The 27,157-nt window shown below is 47.5% G+C and overlaps 2 protein-coding genes across 3 annotated transcripts in view; both read right to left on the bottom strand.

Moving 5' to 3' along the window:
• Positions 1-4,344: 4,344 nt before the first annotated feature.
• Positions 4,345-8,596, bottom strand: TMEM42 (transmembrane protein 42). 2 transcript variants are annotated; one of them, XM_027587261.2, is made up of 3 exons: positions 8,372-8,596; positions 5,740-5,886; positions 4,345-4,946 (listed from the first exon to the last, which is right to left on the bottom strand). In XM_027587261.2, exons 1-3 carry the CDS (start codon positions 8,561-8,563, stop codon positions 4,758-4,760), a joined length of 528 nt encoding a protein of 175 aa, XP_027443062.1. In that variant the 5' UTR covers positions 8,564-8,596; the 3' UTR covers positions 4,345-4,757. The 2 variants fall into 2 exon arrangements, with proteins under 2 accessions (XP_027443062.1, XP_027443063.1); XM_027587262.2 differs by having other exon boundaries at positions 4,350-5,029.
• A 2,741-nt stretch (positions 8,597-11,337) lies between these two features.
• Positions 11,338-27,157, bottom strand: part of KIF15 (kinesin family member 15) — a 70,594-nt gene continuing 54,774 nt past the window's right edge. Inside the window, exons 27-35 of the mRNA XM_027587906.2 lie at positions 23,275-23,421; positions 22,320-22,421; positions 21,855-22,019; positions 20,190-20,299; positions 17,477-17,549; positions 16,974-17,011; positions 12,680-12,845; positions 12,298-12,429; positions 11,338-11,963 (exon numbers count right to left, since the gene is read on the bottom strand). Coding sequence (XP_027443707.1) covers positions 11,901-11,963; positions 12,298-12,429; positions 12,680-12,845; positions 16,974-17,011; positions 17,477-17,549; positions 20,190-20,299; positions 21,855-22,019; positions 22,320-22,421; positions 23,275-23,421 — 996 coding nt within the window. The 3' untranslated portion in view covers positions 11,338-11,900. The remainder of the gene's footprint in view (positions 11,964-12,297; positions 12,430-12,679; positions 12,846-16,973; positions 17,012-17,476; positions 17,550-20,189; positions 20,300-21,854; positions 22,020-22,319; positions 22,422-23,274; positions 23,422-27,157) is intronic.

Raw genomic sequence — 27,157 nt, 5'->3', positions numbered from 1 at the left:
AACACAAGCAGGGGGAGTGGGAGAGGGAGAAGCAGGCTTCCCGCTGAGCAAGGAGCCCGATGCTGGGCTCGATGCGGGGCTCGATCCCAGGACCCTGGGATCATGACCTGAGCCGAAGGCAGACGCTTAACGACTGAGCCACCCAGGCGCCCCGCGAAGTGGGGTATTTTTAATCACCCCTACTGGCTTGCCTCCAGCCAGCTATGGTGTCAGCCGGCCTCAGCCCCATGATTCATCCAGACGGCTCTCCGGCTGCCCCGCTGTCTCCTCTCCCTGCTCCAGCCCCACCCAGACACACCCTACTCCTGGCTAAGACCCCGGGGCGTCTGAGGATGGAGGTCCCCCATTCCGTCCTTATGTGTCCACATCATTCCCCCACGACAGACTGGGAGACAGGATCCAGTGCTCCGGCCCCCCAGGCCCCACAAGCAGGGCTCCGAGCAGCACCCGCGCCCTGGGCAGGGTCAGGCTGTCCCGGAGCACCCGGCTGGACCGGGCCCGGCCACCAGTGAAACACCGGCCCATGCCGGACCACACGTTTGATGGTCTGGAGCGCCAAAGTGAGGTGAGGAATGGCGTGCTCCTTTTTCAGGAAGTCAGTGACGAGCATCTTCAGACCGGCCAGCCGCACAGCTCAGGCGCGGCAAACGGGACTTGGGCTCAGGCCTCATGCAGATTTCGGACACCGCTCCGCGCAGCCCCTGAGCTACGAAAACATCCCAGATGCTGGGCTGGACCCTCTGGGTCATGGAACGGGTGCCCGCGGGAGAGAGCCTGTCCTCTGATGGGGCCACCGGAAATCCAGCTGCTGAGAGGCTCTGTAGGCCATCGCTGTGTTCCTGCCCGTTGCGGAGGGCACATCCCAGGGACCCCGCGTGCCCCTGCCAGCTCGGACGACTCGGGACCCCCGAGGGGTGTCGGGGTACGATCGGCGTTCTGGGGCCTTTGCAGTTTGCAACAACGCCTCTCTGTCCCTCCTCTTCCTCCTTCCTGGTCCGCACACCTTAGGAAGACGGTTTGATTACGACATGCAGCTGTCCCCCAGAAAGGGCTAGATCTTTTCTAGGCTGCCCAGTGGATAAATGGTCAGGACAAACGGAGTGAGATGTAAACCACATCGGAAATATGTGAAATTTCAGAATTTCATCCTTCGCAATTCCTTTTTTTTTTTTTTTTTAAGATCTTATTTATTTGAGAGAGGGAGCACGAGCAGGGGGTAGGGGTAGAGGAAGGAGCAGGCTCCCCGCGGAGCAGGGAGCCCGATGCGTGGGGCTCGATCCCAGGACCCCGGGATCATGACCAGAGCTGAAGGCAGACGCTTCACCGCTTGAGCCACCCAGGAGTCCCTTAAGCTTCCTCTTCTATGAATGATCAACTCATGTGCTTTGCCCAATTTTCTTTTAAGGTGTACTGTCTTTTCTTCATGATTTGAAGTTTGAGGAACTTCGAGAAAAGAACTTCTACGAGCCCTTCCAACAACATCCAGCCACCTTACCTGGCGCTCTGCCCACAGACCAAAGTCCTGAGCTCTTGGAGAGTGAGATGTCTGCGGCCTTTGCAAAAGCCAACCCTCACGTGTGCACCGGCCCCAGTTCAGGGCTCTGAACAGCTCCTTTCCCTGCACCTTCAGTCTCCCCACTGATAGTTCACTGACATTAGCCTACGTAAACACGCTATTTCTCCTCTCACAACCAGAAAAAAAATAACCACCCCCGCCCCGTCCCTTTTCTGCCACCTACTGCCCAAAAACTCGTTCAAAGAGTCTTCACCACTAGCTGTCTCCAATCCCTCTTCCTGCCATTCCCTCTTTTCTCGGTTTGGTTTTTTTTTTTTTTAATAGATTTTTTATTTATTTATTTGACAGAGAGAGAGAGAGCACGAGAGCAGGAACACAAGCAGGGGGAGAGGGAGAGGGAGAAGCAGGCCTCCCGCCGAGCAGGGAGCCCGATACGGTACTCGATCCCAGGACCCCGGGATCACGACCCGAGCCGAAGGCAGATGCCTAACGACTGAGCCACCCAGGCGCCCTCTCGGTTTGGTTTTTATATGGATAAATACAATTATGACATAAAATTTACCAGTTTTAAGTGACAATTCAATGGCATTAAATACATTCACCATGTTGTGCAACGATCACTACTTACCCATCTCCAGAACCTTACTGCCCCAAACCGGAACTCTGTACTCTGTCCCCATTAAACACTAACTCCCCCACCCATTCCCCTCCTCCAGGTCCCTGAGCAACCACCCTCCTACTTTCTGTCTCTATGAATTTGCCTCCTTGGTATCTCATATAAGTGGGATCATACAGTGTTTGTCATTTTGTGTCTGGCTTAACTTAGCAAAACGTTTTCAAGGTTCACCTTTGTAGCCTGGGTGTTAGATCTTCATTCCTTTATAAGGCTGTATAACCTATTGTATGTCTATTACCACGTTGTTTATCCAGAATGTCTCCACCTCCTGGTCATTGTCAATAACGTTGCTATGAACACCGGCATATGAGCATCTGTTTTGAGTCTCTGCTTTCAATTCTTTGGGCTATACACCTAGAACTGGAACCGCCGCCATCATATGATGGTTTAGCTTTTTGTGCATCTGCCAAACTGTCTTCCCCCGTGGCTGTGCCATTTCACATTGCCACCAGCAATGCACAAGGGCTCCAGTTTCTCCACTCTCACCAATACTTGCCATTTTCTGTGGTTTGTTTTGGCAATAGCCGTCCTAATAGGCATGAGGTGCTGTCTCATTGTGGTTTAGATTTGCATTTCCCTAATGACCAGCGATGCTGAGCATCTTGCACTTGCTTCTTGGCCATCTGTGTATCTTCTTTGGAGAAATGTCTGTTCATGTCCTTTGCCTGCGTTCAAGTTGAATTTTTCGTTGGTGAATTGTGGTTCTTTATATATTCTGGATATTAATCCCTTTTCAGATCTATGGTTTGCAAAATAGCTCCCATTCTGCAGGTTATATATTCACTCTCTCGATGGCGTCCTGTGATGCACAAAAGTTCTTAATTTTGATGAGGCCCAATTTATTTCTCTCTTGCTGCCTGTACTTTAGGTGTCAAAAAATCATTGCCAAATCCAATGTCATGAAGATTTTCTTTGGTTTTCTTCTAAGAGTGTATAGTTTTAGTTCTTACAATTTTAGGTCTTTCATTTGAGTTCGTTTTCTATATGGTGAAAGGTAAGGGTCCAACTTCATTCTTTTATCTGCATATAGATATCCAGTTTCTCCAGCACAGGCTGTTGAAAAGATGCCCTTTCCCACTGAATGGTCTCAATACCCTTCTCGAAGGGCTTGGGTTCTCTATTCTGTACCATCAGTTCATGTCTGTAAGCCAGGACTATATATACTGTTTTCGTTACGTAGCTTTGCAGGAAGTTTTGGAATCAGGATGCGTAAGTCCTCCGACATTGCTCTTTCTCAAGACTGTTTTGCCTACTCAGGGGCCCCTTGAGGGTTCCTATGAATCTTAGGACGGGCTTACCTATTCCTGCAAAAAAACACCAAGCACGGGGGCAGGACTGGACATACGAGACTCGAGAACTGTTGAGATGCAAGTGTGGGGGGTAACTCAAGCGTGGTGGGTTGCGGGGGTATTAAGGAGGCAGCGAGAGAGAAGTTGGAGAGGTGGGCTAAGGCCCGATCCCACTCGGTAGGAGCCACGAACAGTTTTCGGAAGCTCATCCGTCAGCTGTGCAATGAGTAACAGAGGAAGGCAGTGGAGGTGCTACATGGGCAGGGAGGAGGGGCAGCCTGGACACCGCCCTTGTCCCCCCACCTCCCCCCCCCCACTGCCTACTGGCCACCAAGTTCCTCTCTACTGCAGGGAGTGTCTGAAGAAGACATGGAGGCGGTCAGCCTCAGGGAGAGCTGAGAGGGCGCCGGGACATCCAGGGGAGCACCCCCTGCCCCGAGAACCTGAAGCCCCACACGAGGGAGGGAACGTGCAGGCTACGTACACAGACCACGTGGAACATTCACACTGCGTAAGATACAAAAATGTCACAGGGATCCGATAAAGGAAATCAAAGGGCAGAGAGGCCTACGGGGGGAGTGAGGGGGCGAGAGCGGCCTCTGGGCCGGTTTCCTTTCCCACCAAGTAAAACAAAACTAGGTCCCCAAAGTGGTGAGGGCAAGCCTTCCTTCTTGCGTACCACGAAAATGGACAGACGCTGCTGAAACTGAAGAGCGCCAGCCTGGGTGGCATCAGGGAAGGAACCGTGGGCTCTATGAGCTTGGCAGGCAGGAGGACAGCTGAGCCCCAGGCCCCGGGGGGCGAGGGCGGCTCTCAATTCCAGTCCAAGGGCCACGGCTCACCTGGGCTGCTCCCTCTTACTCCAGAAGATTTGGAAAGGGGGAAAAAAAAAAAAAAAGGACAGTGTCAAGATTGCACACCTGCTACTTTTAACTTACAAACCGAAGGATTTATTAATCCAGTTTCCCTTCCCTTGCCAGACTGCAGAAGCAGGACGCAGATGCCCCAGTACAGCCGCGTGGAGGTGTCGGAAAGCTCCACCGGAACCCACCCCGGCGTCACGGGATGGGCCTCTGTTCGGCCACAGGACTGCAACCGCAGCGTGGCCTCAAGGCCGTGCGCCCAGCAGACTGACCCTTGGGTCTCCAGCGTCTGCCAAGGGGCACCGGGTGGGCCCAGGGGGCGTGAGAAGCACCACGCGGGCGTCTCGAGAAGGCTTCAGGCTGAACACAAGTGCACCTGTCCCTCCCCTTCCAGAAGGGGCGGCTGGCCAGCCTCAAGGCTGCCGGGTCGGAGGCCCATCTCCCGCGGCAGCATCCCCCTCTGGCTGATGGTCAGAAGGCCCTGGGAGGTGGTCCCCACACGCCATCCCGCGCCTGGGCCGCCGTGCTGTCTCTCCACCTTCCGCTACTTCTGCTTGTATTCGGGGGCCTTCCCGCTGGGCGGCAGCTCCCTGTGGATCAGGCTGAGGCCGCAGAGGATGAGGAACACGCCTCCCCACCACAAAACCTCCTGGCACTCTCCATACAACACAAAGCCCAGGAAGGCCTGTGGGACAGAGACCACGGTGAGGCCATGTCCACACGTGCCCGCAGGACTCGAGCGCAGCAAGGAGGCACCACCTCACTCCCCCAGGGGCTGACGGCCGTCCTGGGGCAGGAGGAAAGGTCTGGAGCTGGAAGTTGGGGGCCTGAAACCCAGCTGTCACCTTCCACAAGTCACTATTCACGTCTGGCTCACCTGGAGAGGGGAGGAGGGTACCTTCCTCACAGCCCTGGCCCCGAGTGAAGTGCACAAGAAAGCCCAGCAGAGGCCAGCCGCTAAGGCCCAGCACACAGCGGGCGCCTGGTGTTTGCTGATCCAAACCGGCCGGCCAAGCCCTCCCTCCCTCGACGGCAGGACCAACTGGGCTCAGCCCTGCCTGGCTGACATCAGGCTATCAGAGGAAAGAGTGGCCCCCCTCCACATCTCACGCTCAAGTTCACAGAGCCCTAGGCGTCCAGCTAGCACAGAGGTGGCCGAGACTTCAGAATGAGGGGCTGCAGCCTGGAAGGGCAGCATGCAGGTAGGCTTTCTCACAGTTGGACTTCATTCCCAGCTAGCTTCAGAGTTCGGCCAAGTTTGAGATGAGAGGAGCAGCCCCCAGGGGTCAAGCCACAGCCCACTCTCCGTCAGCTCCTGTCTGCAAGGGCGGGAGTTCCCCAACTCACCCAGAACCCAGCTTTGGGACAGGGGGACTGTACCCTCGGGCCACTCACCGAGCTGAGGATGTTTGAAAACGTCACTGTGACTGATGCAATGGCTGAAGACATGGAGAAACTGAGGCCCCGGCTAAAGAATGTCCACATCAGAGAATTGGTGGTCGCCATCACAATGACTCCCAAGATGCAGAATCCCATGTTCACCTGCGGGAGAAAGTGTCACTGCGGCCACGCTCAGCCAGGGCGGACCTGTGGCCCCCCTCACAGCACACCCAGGGGCCTGATCACCAGCAGCCGGGCCCCTACTGAGACCCCACCACAGCTCCTCAGAGCTTTCCTGCACAGGACCTCACCTAACCCTATGCTCAGCGCACCCATTTTACAGCTGAAATAAACTGAGACTTATTTGACCGTCTTGCTGGCCATGTGCCCTGGGGCAGAGCAAAATGCTAATCCGTAACCAGTACTTTGTTTAGAACACCAGTCCCTTACTGGTGTTGAAGATCAGTGCCGGAGGGCAAGCAGTTATTAGTCAGTATGTAGTGTGAGCAAATCAGGGGCAGAGTCCTCACCTCCAGGGATCAGATAAACCGTTCATTTGCCAAGCTTCCTCCCATCCTGTGCAGGCTATAGGACACGCAGGCCAGTCCTGCTGGGCATTCTGGAGTTTTTACTCTGTGCCAGGCCCTGTGCCCAGGTGTTTTAAGTGCACTCTCATTTATTCCTTAACTTCACTTTACAGATAAGGAGCCTAAATTAGTAACTTGCTTATTAAAGTGCCTATAACCCGTGGGAGCCACCAGGATTCAAACCCAGGCAGTGGCTCCATGCTCTTAACCAGGACGCAGCCCTGCTCAGGGAACCCCCCCACCCCACTTGACTAGTGATCCCAGGCATCACTTGGAGTACTTGCAGCCTTTTCCTTTCTTTTTTTTTTTAAGATTTTATTTATTTATTTGAGAGAGAGAGAGAGAAAGCACGAGTGGGGGGGAGCAGCAGAGGGAGACGGAGAAGCAGACTCTCCGTGGAGCAGGGAGCCCGACGTGGGGCTCGATCCCAGGACCTGGGAATCACGACCTGAGTTGAAGGCAGATGCTTAACGACTGAGCCACCCAGGCGCCCCTTTTCTTTTTTTTTTTTTAAGATTTTTATTTATTTGAGAGAGAGAATGAGAGATAGAGAGCACAAGAGGGAAGAGGGTCAGAGGGAGAAGCAGACTCCCCGCTGAGCAGGGAGCCCGATGTGGGACTCGATCCCGGGATTCCAGGATCATGACCTGAGCCGAAGGCAGTTGCCCAACCAACTGAGCCACCCAGGCGCCCTAGAAAGGAGAGGATCTTAAGCCTCCTACTCAACATGCAGATCCCTTGCTTGGTTTTGAGTTAGAAACCTGCTTGCAGACAGAGATGCCTCCTCTGCGGTGACCATCTACATAGCACACTCTTCTTTTTTAAAAAGATTTTAAGTAATCTCTACACCCATTGTGGGGCTCAGACTCACAACCCTGAGACCCAGAGGTGCATGCTCTCCTGACTGAGCCAGCCAAGCGCCCCTCATACTCTTTCTTTCCAGTGTCGTAAGGAAAGGGTGTCTTGGGGCACCTGAGTGGCTTAGTCTGTTAAGCATCTGCCTTTGGCTCAGGTTGTGATCCTGGGGTCCTGGGATCAGGTTCCACATCGCATCGGGCTCTCTGCTCAGCGGGGAGCCTGCCTCTCCCTCTCCCTCTGCCTGTCCCTCTGCCTATTCGTGATCTCTCTTTATCTGTCAAATAAATAAATAAAACCTTTTTTTTTTTAAAAAAGGAAAGGGTGTCTTTGCAGAATTTTCACAAAAGCACTGTATGAACCAGTGGCAACCTGCTTATGTAGTTATGAAGGCCTGGTGCACAACTACACAGACTAGGAAACCTCATGGTTCAGAGTTACTCATCTTCCTTTGGGGCACTTCAAGAATTACACCCAATAGGGCACTAACCTCAAGCATGGTGGTTCCCACTGGATTAGCCCTAAACAGGCTTACCCGCATGGACCAGTCTGTCCACTGTCCAGGTCAGGAACTAACCCTGGGGTACTGGGGCAGTGAAACCCCTCGGGCAGCAGACACTGGCCTACCACTCGGGATGGGAGGGGCAGAGGTCCACTTCAGCAGACGTGTGGAGGCCGTTTAGGAGTTCTCAGCAAGGGGATGGGAGCGGGGTATCCAGCATGCTTCTCCGTCCTCTCTTACGCCTACGTGTCCCAAACTCCCAATTTTCCTGGCAGCAGGGTATATGGGTCGAAACACTCGTTAATTACGGAGCAAAAGAGATGGGCAAAAGGCTTCTCACCTTAAGAGTCACGTGGAGAGACATGTTCAGGCATAAGGGGCTTAAAATGAAAGGTAGAGAGTGGATGCAGGAAAGCGAACTAGCCCAATCGGAGGACAGACTGTAGGTCCCTGGTAGGGAAGACGCTCAGGTCTCTTACCGCCTACACTGGACGAGGATTTGCCGGGATTTAGAATGCAGGGATGCTCTCCCGCCCCAGCTGACTGCAGCGCCCGGCTGCGGACCGGGCCAACAGACCCGCGGGCGTGAGGCTTCGCCCTGCGCCCCCAACCCCAACCCTCCCGGAGCCTCGCGGGCCCCGCAGCGCCCCTCCTCCGCCCGGGCCCACCCGCCCGCCGGCCGCGGCGGCGCCCCGGGCTCGACCTCGCTGCCGAAGGCCAGCTTGGCGGAGGCGGCGGCCAGAGCCCCGAACGCGCCGGCGCACAGGCAGTTGAATACACCCCAGAAGCGGCGCCGCATCGCGCCGGCCTGCAGGTGCGGGGGGAAGTCCGCGGGGGCGTCGGGGTAGGCGGCCGGGCACACCGCGCCGCCAGGGGACTGCGGCCTCTCGGCCATGGTGCCCGCCGCCACCTCTCCCGGCGCCCGGCGCACCCGCCACCAGCGGGACCGAGCGCGTGCCGCGATTGGGCGGCGGCCCCACGTGACGCGGCGCCCACGTGAGCGGGGAGGCCAATTCGGGCGCGGCGAGGGCCTCCGGGGGGCGGGGCCGGCAGCCTGCGGCGTTGGGCTTAGGTGTACCCGCGAGCCGTCCGGGGCTGGCGTCGGAAGCCGCGGCCGTGCCGCTGTGGTTGCTGCTGTAGAATAACTATCCGTGACCCGGCCGTTTCAGCCTTTGCCGCTGAGTGCGGCCCAGCATCCGCGTTCCCCAGGAACTTGTTAAAAATGCCGAATCCCGGGCCCGCCCGACACCCATTGATCAGAATGTGCATTCCGACGAGACCCGCTGGGGATTCACGGGCACCTTCCAGTTCCGGAGGCGCGAAGTGGAAAGACGCCTCAGCAGAGGGCGCTAGAGACCTCCACACTCGGCCCGGAGGCGGGCTCCGGTGAGGGCCTCTGACAAATCAAAAGGCCCAGATGGATACGCGCTCACTGTAGGATTTAGAAAATATAAGTCACCCATAATCACTCTGCTCAGATACCCAGGACTAACATGACTTCCCATTTCCTATGCACTTAAATGTTTAAAGTGTTTGTGTGTAAAAAGTAGTACATGTCTTTCCAAGAGAAGTGTTGGACTACTTCTCTCCGGGAAAATCATTATTAGCGTACTTTCTGTCTAGGCACAGTTTTATATATAGCACACGTTAAAAAAAAATGATCTGTATTGGACGTTTTTAGTATGATTTCACACTGAACTGTTGAGCAGCATTTTTTTTTTTCCATTCAGGAAGTTTTCGTGGAAGTCCTTCCTTGCCACTCTCACAGGGTGGTTTTGTGGCTCAAATTAAAGCATGGATAGCCCTGCTAACTGCTATTTATGGGTTGAATTGTGTCCCCCCCCCAAAAAAAAAGATATGTTTAAGTTCTAATCCTCCACACCTGTGAATGTGACCTTACTGCAGATGTAACCAAATTAAGAAGTCATTAGCGTGAGCCTTAATCTGACTAGTGTTCTTCCAGGAGACAGAGACACAGGGAGAAGGCCATGTGACAACGGAGGCCGACTGGAGTGATGCATCTACGCGCCCAGGACCGCCAAGGACTGCGGTCGGTACCGCAAGCTAAGAGAAAGGCATGGAACAGATGCTCCCTGAAGCCCTCAGAATGCCCTTGCTGACACCTTGAATCTGGACTTCTAGCCTCCAGAAACTGTGGGAGAATACATTTGTTTTTAGCCCTCCAGTTTGTGGTCATTTGTTCTGGCAGCCCCCAGACACTCCCATAGGTGGGTAAGACCCAACCAAGCCTCTTTAGTACCAGCTTCAGTGTTCCAACCCTTCTCCCACCTCCAGGGCAATCTCAGTTTCTACACTCTATATGCTGAATTTTATTTTATTTTATTTTTTTTTTAAGATCTACACCCAACATGGGGCTTGAACTCACAACCCCAAGACCAAGAGTCCCACGCTCTACCATCAAGCCTGCCTGGTGCCTCCTACACTGATTTTTAGTTCCCTTTTTTGTTTCTGGCTCTTAGGGATTGATTACTCTTTGGGAATTCAACTGTGCATTAATTTTTTTTTTAAAGATTTTATTTATTTACTTGAGAGAGAGAGAATGAGATAGAGAGCACGAGAGGGAAGAGGGTCAGAGGGAGAAGCAGACTCCCCGCTGAGCAGGGAGCCCGATGTGGGACTCGATCCCGGGACTCCAGGATCATGACCTGAGCCGAAGGCAGTCGCCTAACCAACTGAGCCACCCAGGCGCCCCTGTGCATTAATTTTTTAAATTGTTTTTCCTCAGCTTTATTGAGGTATAACTTACAACCCATAAAATGAAGCCATTTTGAAGAGAGTTTAATTTTTAGAAGATTTATAGAGCTAACTGTGTGCAATTATCACCACAAACCAACACATTTCCACCCCATCAAAAAAGTTCCCATCATGCCCTTATGGTCACTTGCTCCCATCCCCAGCCACAAGCCACCGAGAATTTGCTTTCTATCTCTATAATTTGCCCTTTCTGGACATTTCACATAAATGGGATCATACAGGTATGTGGTTTTTTGGGCCTGGCTTCTTCCACTTTTTTTTGTTGTTGTTGAGGTTCATCCATGTTGCCTCTTTTTATTGCTGCGTATAGTGTTCTATTATGTGTAAAAAATGCCCGGTATCATTAGGCCTTAGGAGAATGTCAGTGATGAGCTATAACGCAAGCTCTGGGATGGCTACACTAAAACATCTGGCAGTAACAGGAGCTGAGGAGGATGTGGAGAAGCTGAACCCCCTGCTGGTGGGAACATGGAGGGTACAACCAAACAGTGCATCCAGAAAGGGGAGGCAGATCTTAGAAAGTTAAACACAAGCTTACCAGCAACTCTACTCCTAGGTATCTTCTCAAGTCATAGGAAACACAGGTCCCCAGCAAGACTGGTACACAAATGTTTACAGCAGCCTTATTCATAATAGCCCCCAAACTGCCAATAGCTCAAATGTCCATCAAACGTTAAGTAAATCAAATGTGGTGTCTCCGCACAATGGAATATGATTCGCAATGAAAAGGAATGAAGTGGTGACACACACAAGTTCCTTGAGGGCAGGAGGTTTTGTTTGCTTTGTTCACGGATGACCAGGGCATATAATAGGTGCTCATTAAGTATATGGTGAATGGACATGTCTTTAATGTGGCTCTCCCAAGTGAACAATGTAAATCACTTTATTAAACTGTTAATTTTTAAAGGATTTTATTACATTTTGAAAGATGGCCATATTTACAGTCATAAAAAAATGCTCAGGAGAATACTGAAAGTAAGGATACAAAAATAATCTATATTAACAAGTTTGCCTTTTGTACATGCTACTCAATAGGATTAACATCATGGCAAGTTTTGAAACCACTACGTATTATTAGAGCTGCTGCTGTAAGACTCAAAGGAGATTATGGAAGATAGTATCTAAGGAAAAAATAACCTGGCCAACATCCACTGTAAACCTTAGCTACAGTTTTTTATTTTAAAAAGGCAAAAGGTTTTCCCAGTATTTAGAGCTGATTGAAAGCATTGAAATGGGATGGTAACTTCAAAATAGTATACTGCCGACTGTCACAGGGTGAGTATGGATGCAGAACATTCATCAGAAACTTGAAGTTCAGCCCCCAATGCCACATACACAGTTAGTAATAATGCTCCTTGATTCAGCTTTGTCAGATGCGCAAGGGTAGGGCTTACTTTTGCAAGAGGAAAGAAATTCTCCAGAAAGGTGATGCCTAGGTAGGTAGTTGACCAAGATCCTTACGATTCATTCCTTTTCTTTTCTTTTAAAAATACATTTTCAGCACGCAACTTTTCTGTCTCCTGAGAAGTAAATTTAAAAAAAAGGAAAAGAAAAAAAAAATTAAGGCTCAAATGCTTACAGGAAGTTATTCTTTGCATTCATGAAGTTTATATTTCAAATTAAGACTACAACCTTCAATTTGTAAATGATTTATAACATTAAACAAGAATCTGATTATGTTAGAGCCTGACAACGGACTGAATTATCCTTGGAATAATAAGGACTGATATATATTTTTTTAATTCATTAAGTTCCCCCAAAGAAGGCATTTAAGTGATTTGATGATTGAATTAAACTTTAAACAATCATTCTAAGACCAGGCTGAGTTTATGTAAAGTACTTTTCAGGGCTTACCTCAGCGAGCCTGACATTCTCCTTCTTCAGCCGCACGACGTACTGAATCTTCTGATGCAGGTTTTGGTGACCGACCAACTTCCCATTTTCCTCAGCAAGACACTCCACCTGCTTCCTTAACATTTCCATCTCCTGCAGGCAAATCAATCCAGGGAGGTAAAAATGAGCTGCTCTTAATTTTGCTTTTACAATCACATTATTTCGTGCCTCCCAAGAGCACGAAGTAGGTCAACTACTTGGCCAACTACCTGGGTGCCAGAGAGCCCAGCTTCCCGGCTCTCATGGCCATTCATCCCTGCGCATGCCAGAGCAACTCTAAACCATGGGTACCCCCTCCCAGACATGTCCTAAGCACATGAAAACAACCAACACACAAATGCACCTGGAATATTCTCTCCTTTTCCTCATACAGTTCTTCCAGCTTTGATCTCAGTTGTTCCTTTTCTTGAAACGCTTTAGATTCCAAAGTTCTGGTTCGCTCAACTTCCTCGGCCATTCTAAGGCAGTCCATCTCTTTGTTCTGAAGGGCACTCTGGACTTCTTCTAGGCTGTAACAACAAATAGCGTTTTGTGGGATTCCAAAGGAACATAATTACAACTGTATTCAAATGAGACATTTTTCACCCAAGCCCAGAATTTTGATTTGAAAGCGTCACAAATATTCAGCCCTCCCCTAGAGACAGCATAGGGAGATACAGCAAGGGATGCAGATAGGCTTCTTTTGTTATTTTATCCAAGACTTTCATTTTGGAAAACTCCTCAAACCATTTTTTAAATAATAAAAATTTAGAATGGAAACTTCTGGATCTGGCTCCTTTGGAGCAAATGTAACTTAAGTAGTATTATAGTCTGCATGGTTTATTCAATGCCCCATATCTTAATTCTTTTGGATTTCAAAAACTGGTTCTCAGACCATAGGACACCAGTCATTTCTTCAAGGATGTGCTATTGAGAATCCATACACTATACAACTATCAATTGAAAAGAAAAACGAGGAACAAAGTTATCATGGAATTACGTAGAAATGCACTGTTTTAATAAAATTGTGTGAATCCTATAAGCTGTCCAAAAGAAACAAGTACTTTTTACTGCATTTTTATGCATATGGAATAGAATGATTATTCTTTATGACATCATACTCAAAATTTAATATGCCATTTAAGGCAAGCTCATTTCAGGAGCAGTGTTTTCAGACTACATTCCATGGAACCTCAGAAGAACAGCATGGGGAGTAGGCACTGATGTTCTCCCTGATTCACTTGGAGCTGTTCTGCATTTGTCTTGTGTACTTTGCTTTAGTTTGATGAAATTTTTTTTTTTAAAGATTTTATTTATTTGACAGAGAGAGACACAGCGAGAGAGGGAACACAAGCAGGGGGAGTGGGAGAGGGAGAAGCAGGCTTCCCGCAGAGCAGGGAGCCCGAGGTGGGGCTCGATCCCCGGACCATGTGCCAAAGGCAGACACCTAACGACTGAGCCACCCAGGCGCCCCTAGTTTGATGAAATTTCTGTGGCACGGCAGACCCTGCTGCTGCTTACCCAACAGCCATTCCCTTGCTGTTTCTCTGCTTATATAAAAACTCATTTTCTTTGGGGGGATAAAGGAAAAAAAAGGAGAAGCACACCCAGTTCCCAAGTGTTGGTAAAAACTAAACTGGTCTAGGCTAAGCCTGATTTCTCTACCCTACTGCCAGATACTGGTTTCTTCTGCTTGCCTGGAGGTGTATTAATTCTGACCATGATGCACAGGCTGATTCTTGCGGGCTAGTAGGAGTTTTTTTCCTCCCCTGACAAAAGAAAGCCCTTTTGAACCCACCTCATTACAAGCTGTGATCCTCTTGTTTATGACATTTGGGGCTATGGCAGCCATCTTGGGGTCAAGAGGCCACAAGCAAGAGTGCCGAAAGTCAAAGAATGGGAAGGGTATGGGTCCTTGATTGCATCACTGAGTCAATGCACCTCCAGGCCTCTTGTGACATGAAATTAAGCATCTCCTGCCTACACCAGTTAGCATAGAATTCAGTTCCTGCTAGCTTTTTTTTTTTTAAGATTTTATTTATTTATTTGACAGAGAGAGAGACAGCGAGAGAGGGAACACAAGCAGGGGGAGTGGGGGAGGGAGAAGCAGGCTTCCCGCAGAGCAGGGAGCCCGATGTGGGGCTCGATCCCAGGACTCTGGGATCACGACCTGAGCAGAAGGCAGACGCTTAACGACTGAGCCACCCAGGCGCCCCTCCTGGTAGCTTTTTAAAGCATCCTCACATATACAAATAGATAACATCATGGTGAGAATCACTGCTGTAGGTTGGGACCGATAAAACTGGGTGTGCCACTTTCTAGTGTGTGCTTCCCTTGCCCACAGAGTGAGGTCCTGTAACTTCTAGGAACAGTGTATCACTGGAGACTCTTGGTTCCTAGATTATGAAATAAATTACATGCCAACTTAGAGAGCTTTCATTCTTTTTGCTGGAAAATCTAAAATGGCTATTACTTCTAAAATAGCTGCAATTCTACGAACTGTACAGCTGGATTCTCATAGATCCTGTAAGTGATCCACATTTCTGTCCTAGTTCTACAGTGACTAACTGTCTGGGAGCCAGTCCCTAAACTGCTCATAGGTAGAGCAAAGTATGGAACAAGCTCTGTTCCCCATCTATACTCTCTGATGCTATAAAGCAAATGACTAGGTAACAAATCTTTTTACAAAATGGGTGGTCTTTGTCAGCTGATCATTAAAAAGAATTATTCTTGGGGCGCCTGGGTGGCTCAGTCGTTGAGCGTCTGCCTTCGGCTCGGGTCGTGGTCCCGGGGTCCTGGGATCGAGCCCCGTGTCGGGCTCCCTGCTCCGCGGGGGGCCTGCTTCTCCCTCTCCCACTCCCCCTGCTTGTGTTCCCTTTCTCACTGTCTCTCTCTCTCTCTCTGTCAAGTGAATAAATAAATCTTTAAAAAAAAAATTCTTTTTAATGGGGGGGTCAGTCGGTTGAACGTCTGCCTTTGGCTCAGGTCGTGATCCTAGGAACCTGGGATAGAGCCCCGTGTCGGGCTCCTTGCTCAGCAGGGAGTCTGCTTCTCCCTCTCCCTCTGCTGCCCACCCTGCTTGTGCTCTCTTGCTCTCTGTCAAATAAATAAAATTAAAAAAAAAAAGAAGAGAATTTTTGATGACAGATCATGTAATTTTTGATATACTAACTTGGATGGAGTTCAAATAAGTGCATGACAAAATTCCTTCTGTTGCCATTTACTCACTATGTGAATAAGATTTCTCAGCACTAACAGTTATAAAAACAAAGCAGGAACGGAGGTGACACTGAATAATGTCTCATTCCAGAATTAAGTATAACAGAATAATGAGTAACTGAAGCAAAAGCATGAAGATAAAATGCACTGGGAGATACATTTCCACTTAAATTTTACTACGTATAATAATTTATAAAAACTTATAATAATTAAGGACACCATGATTAATAATAATTGTAATGAAAACTCAATCCAGAAGAAATATAGCACTAGAGCCAGCCATACAAATACAAATTACTTTTACGACACAAGAAAACTTTTACAAATTACTTCCCATTTGTATATATATTTTTGTTGCCCCAGTTATATGATAGGGTAATAAAAAAAAAATTCCCAAACCATGTATTAAATTAGGATATAATTCTGTGTAGGTATGGAACAGAAACTCAATTTGAAAGGAAAAAGGAACAATGTACAATTTTAGATTTAGGAATTTGTTCCTGTATTGTTAAATGGATAGAAAGTAGCAGGTCAGTGGGATACTTTTAACAGAACACCACCAGAGCTTTATTTCTATGGCCAGTTCAAGGTGAGACTTTTGATAGGACAATGGCCGGAACAAAACTGGAGATGTGTCATAAGTGGGATCCGAATCCACGCCTCCGTGCAGAGACCAGAAGTCTCGACCATGAGAAGCAGGTGCTGGAGTCTGTGCCTAAGACCGTTCGGCCGTCCTGACGCCAAGAACTTTATTCCTACGTGGCACTATTTTCAGTGAGAACTTCCACCCTTTGCTTCAATGTAAACTTTCAGTGAGAAATTTTAGACATTAAGTCAACTCCAAAAATGTGCACGACGGTATATGGTGTTTCAAAATTCTTTTAGGTTTAATAAGTGAAAATGTTTAGGGCGCCTAGGTGGCTCAGTTGGTTAGGCGACTGCCTTCAGCTGAGGTCATGATCCTGCAGTCCCAGGATCGAGTCCTGCATCAGGCTCCCTGCTCAGCAGGGAGTCTGCTTCTCCCTCTGACCCTCCCCCCTCCATGCTTTCTCTCTCAAATAAATAAAATCTTAAAAAAAAATGTTTGAGGCCCTCTTCTTTGGCTGAGTATCTATTCAGAGTGCACTATTTTTCTAATGTTTTACCATTTTATTTGTTAATACCAACCAGCTTACATATTTTGAATTTGACAGAAAATGCAGTATATCTTGTTCATCTAAGAATGAGGCAGTTTATAAGATTACATAAATTAATCTGAAAACTAGATGAAAAATTAAAATCCTGTTTATAGAACACATGCAAAGAGACCCAAGGTTTTAAATCAGAGGAAACCAGAAGGAAAGGAGTTACTTACCTGTGGATATAGTAAGTATTTCTTCCCTTAGAGGAGAAGAAAGAAAAGACCTACAAGAACTTGAATTACGAAACAGTGCACTTACTCTGCTTTCATTTTCAGCATCTCTTCAACTAATTTATTCTGTAATAAGACAAAAAGAAAAAGATGGCTTAAGTTTTTACCACTGCTAAGAAAAAAATTGATAGTGAGCAGTCCACTCTCCCTCATGGTAATGGGATCAGTTAAACCAACATCTGTCTCTTCCACACCCCAACGGTGCACCCCTAAAGGGGGTGCCTGTCTCTTAAGACTTCACACACTACGCCCTATGAGGCCTCCCACAGGGACCCTATACCTGCTTCTATTCTAAATGGAAAACTCTGTGCGGGGATGCTGGCAGGAGACTAACCGCTGAAACACGAAGACAAATTCACTCTTATTTCATCAACGATGTCTAAATATTGATGGTAAATATCAAACTTAACAGTGGGAATACAGAAGAGACAGAAATTTCAAGAGTAAAATGGTTTCTAAAATCTATAACCACAAATGCTACGTAGAAAAGCATTTCTCAGACAAGAAACGTAAAAAAAAAAAAAGTTGTACTTTAGCAAGTCTTTCTTTGATCATTTCTTCTTGTTCATTCTTCAGCTGTTGATGATCTAGTTGATTCTGTTCACTGCAGAGATGAGAAAGGGAGGATAGGGAAACGTGGTTACGCATATTCAAGTATCACTTTCCTATCTGCTATATGCAGCAATGCCAAGTTATGCAACGAAAAGCTAACTCTGGTGATTAAGTCAAGTTAGCACAGTTCACAAATGTGATTGATATATGGGGATGAAATAAGGCACCTCCCCAGAATTCAGGATGCCTCCCATACAAAACTGAGATGAACAGAGCTGGGAAATCCAATCAAGGCCCGGGGAAAAGAAAAGTAGAAATGGAGCCAGGAGTCGTACCAAATGAAGATCAAATGTGAGCCAAAGGGGGCCGAGACAGGCGGTCCAGAAGCCTGGTGATCAGCTGGGAGGGGGCATCACTGGGTGTGGGGAGGGTTCCTCAGGCCAGCCTACCATATGGAGCCCCAACGCCCCTTTACTTGGATTCCATGGTCAGCTGGCAATTTTCTGATGGCACTCTGGGATCCGATGTATGTTGACACCAGGGAGGGGATTCCCTGAGCACCAGACATAAATCTTTTCATGGAAAAGGAATGCTCCTCTATATAAAGGAAATTACATTTTGGACGATGCATCAGTATCATGTGAATCTGATTAATGGGAGTCCATCTCTGTGAGCCTGATGAGGGCAGGATCATAAATTGAGTTTCTGTGGGCCACCCCTGCACCAGGGGGACATCCCCCAGGAGAACCTGCCTGAATGCCACAGACTCCTCTAGAAATAGCTCTCACTGATGAGCAAAAAATCATTTCTTGAAGGAAAACAGAAGGTCCAGTAGTTTCTTTCACTTAATGAATCTGGCAGTCTAGACAGAAATGGTAATGAGACCTCAGTGAGGAAAACGCCTGAAACCATTAGAGAAGTGTTTTCTATGCTCTAATCCAAAAGTGGGTAAACTTCTTCTGTCAAGAACCAGACAGAAAGTATTCTAGGCTCGGGGAGCCGCGGGGGTCCCTGCCACAGCTATTCTACTTGGGCCACTGTAATATCAATGCAATATTTAAATGAAAGGACACGACTGTGCTCCAACAAAACTTTCCTTTTTTAAAAATAATTTTTATTGTTATGTTAATCACCATACATGACGTCATTAGTTCTTGCTGTAGTGTTCCACGATTCATTGTGCATAACACCCAGTGCTCCACGCAGCACGTGCCCTCCTTAATACCCACCACCGGGCTGACCCATCCCCCCTCCCCCCCCAACAAAACTTTCTTGACCAGACACTCTGTGGGCTTGATCCGACCCCTGAGCCACAGTTTTCTCCCCCTCTGATCTTTCAGGAAGGAGGTTCTGTATGCCTCCTTATAAGGGACATGTGGCTATGAAATAGAGTGTTTTGAACTGTGATTTTATAAATGGGCTAAAAACGTTCTATGTTCCATGCTCATACTAGCTCTTGATAAAAGACAGTGTACCAAGTACCATGCTTTTCTTTACATGGGGATGGAGCATGTAGAGAGCAGGTGCGCAGACTGCAGCCTACCCGCATCAGAATCATCTGGAAGGGGTAGTGCTAGTAAATTGAGCATCTCCAGTGCTCCCTGACACGTGAAGAGACGCATTCAGGAGTAGACCGTTAGCTCAGCCACCGTTACCATGCGCAAGCATCTGCTGTCTCAGTTGGGTTTTGGACAATGCATCTCAGCGCTGCTTCTGGACGGGGAAGGGGAGCGCATCTGCCCAAGACCTGCCGGCAGGGGTAGGAATAGTAGGCACCCCGAATCTGGGAAGCTGAATTCAGTCAGGACCTCCATCCTACATGGAGATCCCCTCTGATTCACTTCAACTTGCTGCATACTTTTCCAGGCCATCCTCATCTCGAATCCCTCCAGAAAGTTCACAGAAGGGCGGGATCGTAACTCTACCCTGTATACCTAGTATCTGCCACTTATTGAGTGACACCCCTCGGCCAAGCACTGTAACCCGCACTTTATCCACGTTATTTTCGGTCTTTAAAACACTGTGTGAGAGAGAGCCATCATTTTCCTCATTTTATGGCTCAGGAAATGGAGGCACTAGAAGTTAAAAACTGTGTCCAAAGTCACAGGACTTTCAAGTGTCAGAGACAGGACAGAGCCCGGGTGTGACTGCCCGTGACACCAGGCTGTGCCATTAGCAAATACAACTAGAAAACTGCCGTAGCTAAAGGCAAACCACATGCACAGATACCCAAACCCAAGGGAGCGCTCCTCTGGAAAGCTCCTTCCCGCGCAGGATCATTCCCTGGACCATGGGTCATGAAGCAAAATCATCTGGGAGGAAATCCTCCCTTTTTCTGCTGGATCTCTGGAACCTTATCTTGTAGAGATCATAGCTTCCTCACCCCATGCCCCTTTTCTGCCAAATAGCAGTAGACAGTTTGGTTCAAATGTTTCACGTGCCTGAAATTAATTTCAATAGCTCTACAACAATGCAAAGGTTAACAGAGTAGGCAAGATCATGAAGGCCTTATTCTCCCATTCTGGAGAAAGCAGCCCGCTCATCAGCCCTGACTTAAAAGCAACCGATGGGGCATCCCCTGGACTAGTGGTGAACACCGTGCACACCAGGAAACCAATTCCAACTGCTCTCACCAAACTACACCCAGGCAGGCCAAGAGTTAGCCCACAGAGTTCTGGTGGCTCTTTCTCACCTGTTGTTCTTTTCCCTCTCAAGATCATCCAGCTGACTTTGCAGGAGCCAGTTTCTTTCTCGCAACTGCTCAGCTTCCGTGCGGAGGCTTTCCATTTCACACAACTGCTCCTAATAAGACATCAAATCATGTCTTCAGAAAACATGTTGTAGGAGGCATGATTTTGCTCCCCAAGGCCACACGTGAGACACATATTCCTATTTTAAGCTCCTCGATGCATAGAACACTGCATGCATATCGCTGGATAAAAAGGAGACTATGACAAGCTCTTGGGGGCCTGGAACTGTGACTCATCTTCATACCCATGTATGTTAAACAGTCTCTTATCAATATCACAAAATTCATTAAAATCTCTTTATGAAAAAAGATGTTCAAAAGTCTCTACTTTGGTAAATGTTCTATTTGATTCTATTTAATAAATTCTAATTTAAAAAACCGATGTAGGGAATATAGTCAACAATACGGTAATGACATTGTCTGGTGACAGATGGTAGCTATACCCATGGTGAGTACACCGTAATGGATGGAACTGTCAAATCACTATGTTGTAATGTAGTGTCCAACTGAGTGCCACAGCCCATCACTCAAAATCCTTACGTGAACTTTAATTTGAAAATCATGAGCATAACCATCCAGAAGAAATAAATACTTGTCTGCAAGGAGTGTCCTTTCTCCTTTACTTCTACTTGCCCATTGTTTGATTTCTTTTAACCTGACCCAATTTCTTCTGAGTCCTAAAATCATGCCAATCTGGGTAGCAGCGACATTCCTGGGATAGCAGCATACGGAGAGCTGCCCTAAATAAAAAAGCAAGGAATGATCCCCTGCATGAGGAACAAAGCTTAAGAGAGTGCTGTTTTCATGTCCTTTCTGTCACTTGGTTACAGTAAGCTAATTTTGTTCCTAAACAAAAACTCACTATAGAGCAAGGGCCTCACAAGCCAACTGCGATCTTCTACGAAGCACCCTCTCTGTTCTACCCACACCCCTCCACACCCACACACCACACACCCAGGTGCTCCTCCACATACCTCCCGCCCCTCAATACTCCTCTAAACACACTCCCCGACATATAATCACCGTATCCCCAAGTCCCTGGGTAAAACCAAAACCAAAACCAAACCAGAAGGAAGTTTAAAAGAAGGGCAAACAAGAGTATTTTTAACTATCATAGACAAAAGCAAATCTCTCTAATATATAAAGAATGCCTACAAATCATTCAGGAAAAGCCCAACAATAGAAAGACGGGCAAAGGATATAGGTCAGAGAAACAGAAAAACCAAAGACGTTCCGTCTTATTCCTAATAAGAAAAATACAAATTTCAAAACTACCAAGAGCGTGTGCCTTAGCTACGAAACTGGCAAGGATCTAAGTCAGGCAGCACTGTGATCAGAGCAGCTGGTACGGCCCGGGTATGATACTATCATAAAACACAAACGCTTCCAGATGTGGTTACATGTGGGAACCTGGCCACAGTGGGAGCTGCCAGGGACGGTCACCTAGGGAGTGTGGAGTCAGCAGGGGGAGGCTTTTCCATGTACCCTTTAGTTCTGTGCCTTTTGAACTTTGTTATCGGTAATCACAAGAGATACTATTTTACTTATTTATTTTGGATACTGTTTGTTGTAAAAGATTAGGTTTATGCGGAAAAATCATGCAGTTACCTTTATCCTGAGGATTTCAGCATTTTTGACTTCTCTGTCTTCGTTTAGCTTTGTCACAAGGTGTTGCAGAGAAATCTTAGAGGCTCTTCCATCTTCTATCTCTTGTTCTTGTGTTTCCAGGAGTTTTGCCAAATGTGTTTGAAAATGAGGTGGTGTTTTAGGGCTCTATGATAAAATTAAATTTTGTCCGAATACTTGATTAAGTGAGGTTTGATAAAGACTTCACTGTAAATGTATATGCCAAGCACACAGAAAACACTCAGCTGTTTAGCTTGTTATTCTAATTCCTGTCCAATTAAAACAAATAAAACACCGGTACCTTTTCATCAAGTAAAAAGCAGAAAAGGTGTTGGTGAAAATCTTTCTATAAAAAACAAAATGAAGCTACGGTCTTCGTAATTTTCAAACTTTTATCACTCACGAAACTTCATTCTTCCCGCAACACACTCTTTTTCTGACAAGTACCTGGGGATACTCAGTAGCAGAATCCATTACGTGTTCAAGCTGTCTCATTTTGAAGTTATATTCATTCTTTTTCTGTTCTACTTCCTCCTTCTTCTGGTTCAGCTGGGAAAATTGAACAGAGGTGAGGTGATGCGTTAGAAAATCGTAGGGGGCCCATGGTCCTGTTAGAACAGACAAGCTGCCCAAGGGAGGAGGATACAGACTTCACGTTATTTTGTCAGGACTTCAGTAATAATCTGGAAAGCAGTAAGGTATTAAAAGCAGCCCAGGGCGCCTGGGTGGCTCAGCTGGCTAAGCGACTGCCTTCGGCTCAGGTCATGATCCTGGAGTCCCGGGATTGAGTCCCGCATCGGGCTTCCTGCTCAGCGGGGAGTCTGCTTCTCCCTCTGACCCTCTTCCCTCTCGTGCTCTCTGTCTCTCATTCTCTCTCTCTCTCTCAAATAAATACATAAAATCTTTTAAAAAAATGAAAATTTCACTCCCTCCCACACTCCCTCTGTGCTCTCTCTCTAATAAATAAATAAAATCTTTAAAAATAAAAAAATAAAAAAATAAAAGCAGCCCAGACCTCAGCAATGTTGACAGCTATAAACATTGCGCCTGCCGCTCATGTCTGTGGACCTTGGTTGCTACTCTGACCCTCTCCTCTCCCGCTTTCTCACAGTGTTTAAAAAAACGTTAAGCCTCACAGGTAATCAAAGGGTCATCTCAGGAAAATAAAATATAAAACAACAGCCAACAAGAGGACAAAAGTCAGCCATAACCTTGCCCCAGAGATCAGGACTTGGTGGTGCGTGTCGGGGGGCCGGGGGTGGGCAGAGAGGCAGCCAAGCAAGTCGGAACCCACGTAAGCAGCCGAGTCGTTCAGAGCCCGCCGTGCAGCCGGCCCACCTAAGCGCCCGACGGGCCCCCCTTTCTGTATACCGAGAGAAGGAGCCGAGGCCCTGGACCTCACCTCGTGCCGAAGTTCTTGGATCAGGGCCTCCTTCCTGGTCATCTCCTCCTGCGCGGACTGCAGCAGCTCCGAGTGCTTCTTCGAGGCTTCTGTGAGCATGTTCAGCTGCTCAGTGGCATGGGCCAGGTCCTCGCAGAGCATATCCCTCTGTCAGGAGACAATCCCCGCAAAGGAAGAATCCTCTCTTAACTGGGTACTCCACTAAGGATTAGCAAATCACCACTATACGCAATTTTAAAAGGTTAAGAAAGTCTTAAAAACTTTTACTTTTTTTTTTTGCTTATGTGTGAATCCTTTCCAAAGCAAACCAAACAGTTAATATTTAAGTGAGTGGGTCTAAAGAGAAACTACAGGAAATTCATACAGGTATCCCTATTGGCGTTTGATTTCATTCTACCCCTTTCCCCTAACATCGAACCTTTCCCCTCACCCCCAGGATCTCAAAGTTGATCGCTCTTCTCTTAGGAGGACTCCAGACACAGCTGTCTGACCAACTGACTCTAGACGTTTATACACTGGAAGGTAAAGAGCTGTAAAGATGAATGCCCCGCAGCCAGTTGGGGGAGGGCCTGGGCAGTCACCAGACAGTGTGATACGTAGTCACAGGCTGTCAGAGTTTCAGGGGAGCAGCTTGATGAAAAGTGGCAGAGAGAACTGGGAATACTGTAGGTTGCATACATAATTCCTATGTACACAGCATGCAATCCTTTCCAAGTTAGAGCAGAATCTGCTTACTCTAACTTTCCAAATGTGCACGTGTATATGTACATATATATAACTTATGTAACTACATATAAATTAACATGTACAATATTAGAATACAGAGAATACGTATATATAGAATATGTTATGTACACGTCACATACAATAATAATGTATGTGTATGTAAATGATATGATAAAAGAGTGCGGGAAAAATGTGATACATCCCAGGGGCACACACCCAGATACCTGATGTACCACAAACATTTTTCCATGTATTCACTCTTTAATCCTATCATTTTTCAGGGGGTGGGCTCGATTTCATTTTATGAATGCACCACAATTCAACCCATCACTGAATAGTTTGGCTGATTTGAATTTTTCACTATTATATGCCTTATATTATCACATCTAGATTATTTCTTTAGGCTGATTTCTAAAAGTGCAAACTCGAAGCATATGCAAAAAAAAGATGAAAGCTGGGTTTTACCAGACCACCTCCCCAAAGGCTGAACTTAAGCTTCACCAGAAGTGTGAGTCATCACCCTTCTCTGCTATCTTCCTTGGGTCTTAATATCTACCAGCTGCAAGATCAGGAAGTAGCTCTGTTTTTAATTCGCGTTTCTTTGACTTCAGCAAGGTTTATACCTCCCCGTGTCCCTTTCCCCCAAGGGTGTGTCTGTCCTTTCATGAGTCTTCGGATTCCTAAGAGCTCTTGTATGGATTAAGGCAAGGACTCCTTTGTCCCCAGTTGTAAATACTTTAGCTAATGAAGCCGGGAGATTAGTAAAAAGGGAATGTGAACTAACTGTGCGGTGAGTTCCACTCGAATCTAAGATACTTCAATATGCAGAGTCACCCTTTTTTTTTAAGGAGGGAAGAGAAAGAGAGACCCAAGGAGACAAAGGGAGGAAGGAAGGACTTTTTGGTGAATCATACTGAGCGCGCATCACTCAGCTCCTCCCACTCACACAGCGAGGCTTCCGTCTGCGCTCTGGCGACAGGCCGTGGCCACCTGAAGTTTTAGTCCCCATCTTATACTCTGTACAAGACCTTAGGGTGTGCCTTTTATGTGCCAACTTTTCCTTTTCTTTTAAATTTCTTTCTTTTCTTTTTTTTTTTTAAGTGCAGTAGAGTTGACCCTGTGTATGCCCTTTTCAGCTAGCCTCCCAGAACTGCTGCCCGGTCCCGGGGGCTGAGCCCTTACAGGGTGCCTGGCAGCGTCTGCAGCACTTTCCACGTATCACCTCATTTCAGCTTCTCACGCACGAAGCAGTAGTTTGTTCTCCCTGCTCCAGGGATGTGATAAATGAGGCACACAGGGAAATGTAACTTTCACAGGGTCACAGAGCCAAGACTCAGACTCCCAAGCATTCCAACCCCACAGCCCGTGCCCTTAAGAGCTTATCACTCGTCTCATCTTCCTTTGACCTGGATTTTACCTGCCTGTTTTAATCTCCTTGTATTGTATATATGTTAGCAGCTTCAAGTCTTTTCTGGGTTACAGGAGGATATAAGGACAAATCACCCGGGATATCGGCCTTGGATACCTACCCCCACAGGTTCTCACAGCTCCAAACTAGTGTGTACAAAATGTATTTCACTAACTTGCCTCAGGCCTCTTTTCGTCCATCTCAGGGGTACACAGAACCCTCCTCGGTCACCGTGGCTGGAGCCCTCGGTACCCACTCTGAATGCTCCTTCCGCCACAGCACCCATCCTACGGACACCAGCAACTGTCAGCGGTCCCTATGAGGCACCGCCCAGTTCTAGCTCGCCCTATATCCCCACCAGCACTTCTGGGCCCGGGGCCTTATCGCCTTTGGCCTGGGCTAAAGTCTACACCGCCCTGGTTTCCTAAAAGATACAGCTGATGCTCCTCGAGACCCTCCATGACACAGACTCCCCGACCTCCAGCCGGATGTACCCCACCGCCCCCCTTGCTAGGGACGCTCCGTTCCACAAACACCCACAGCTGCCAAGCTTCCCTCCCCCAGAGAAGTCTTGTACAAATCTGATCTCCTCTGGGAAGAGCTCTGGAATTCTCCAAGCATAATCACTCCCCTCCTCCCCTTCCTGTGCTCCCAGGTCATGGATTACATCTAAATACATCTAACTCTTAAACTAGATGGCATATTTTGAGGTAAGTAACAGTGTTTTAATCATTCCTCCGTTCCCAAATGCCAAGCCAGGCAAGGATGTATGGTAGGTGGGCTCAAGAGACATTTGTTGAGTTTGTTTCACGGGTAGCATAGATTAGCAAGAAAACTTTCTCTTTTTTTTAAGATTTTATTTATTTGTGGGCGCCTGGGTGGCTCAGTTGGTTAAGCGACTGCCTTCGGCTCAGGTCATGATCCTGGAGTCCCGGGATCGAGTCCCGCATCGGGCTCCCTGCTCGGCAGGGAGTCTGCTTCTCCCTCTGACCCTCTTCCTTCTCGTGCTTTCTATCTCTCATTCTCTCTCTCAAATAAATAAATAAAATCTTTAAAAAAAAAAGATTTTATTTATTTGTCAGAGAGAGCACAAGCAGGGAGAGGCATACAGGGAGAAGCAGACTCCCCGCTGAGCAAGGAGCCCGATGTGGGGCTTGAACCCAGGACCCTGGGATCATGACCTGAGCCAAAGGCAGAAGCTTAACCGACTGAGCACCCAGGTGCCCCAAGAAAACTTTATTTCTAAAGCAACCACAGAGCAGTATACTCAGTGGGTTACCATCTGTGTGGAAAAAAAGGAAAACTAAATGTATATGAGACTTGCCTAAGATATCTCTGGAAGGATACTTGAGGGAATGTATACTGCTTTATATAATTTGAATTTTGAACCATGAGATGGTATGGCTTAGTATTAAAAAAGATAAATTTATACCAACAACAAAAATTAAAACTCACTTTAGCTAAAACACAAGAGGCAAGCCTGAGGTTAACCTGTTGCCCAGCTCTCTCTCTGATCCCTGTTGCTGCCACCCTACCGAGTAAACAGCTTCCACTCTGCTCCCCTTCAGGAAGAGGGTCAGTTCCAGGAACTTACCAGGTGTTAGCACAAATGAATGAAAATCAACCAACTGGATAAAATAAAACAATTTTAATGTTACCTATTAACGGCCTAACCCTAGGGAAAATGGCTCTAATTATGACTTATTCCTTTAAGAAGCCCTCTATTTCTTTATTAATAACCCCCCCACA

Source organism: Zalophus californianus, chromosome 1 (genome assembly GCF_009762305.2).
Source record: "Zalophus californianus isolate mZalCal1 chromosome 1, mZalCal1.pri.v2, whole genome shotgun sequence".
Classification (NCBI taxonomy): Eukaryota; Metazoa; Chordata; class Mammalia; order Carnivora; family Otariidae; genus Zalophus; species Zalophus californianus.
Note: the sequence above shows the minus strand (reverse complement) of the source record. Positions and strands in the feature narration are given on the sequence as shown.

What these genes read in the sequence shown, in the direction of transcription:
- TMEM42 (XM_027587261.2), bottom strand. Translation starts at nt 8,563, where the DNA reads ATGGCCGAGAGGCCGCAGTCCCCTGGCGGCGCGGTGTGCCCGGCCGCC. An exon ending in AGCTGGCCTTCGGCAGCGAG is followed by an intron (nt 5,887 to 8,371) that starts GTCGAGCCCGGG and finishes TTTCTCCCGCAG; the next exon opens with GTGAACATGGGATTCTGCAT. An exon ending in TTTCAAACATCCTCAGCTCG is followed by an intron (nt 4,947 to 5,739) that starts GTGAGTGGCCCG and finishes CTGCGGCCTCAG; the next exon opens with CCTGATCCACAGGGAGCTGC.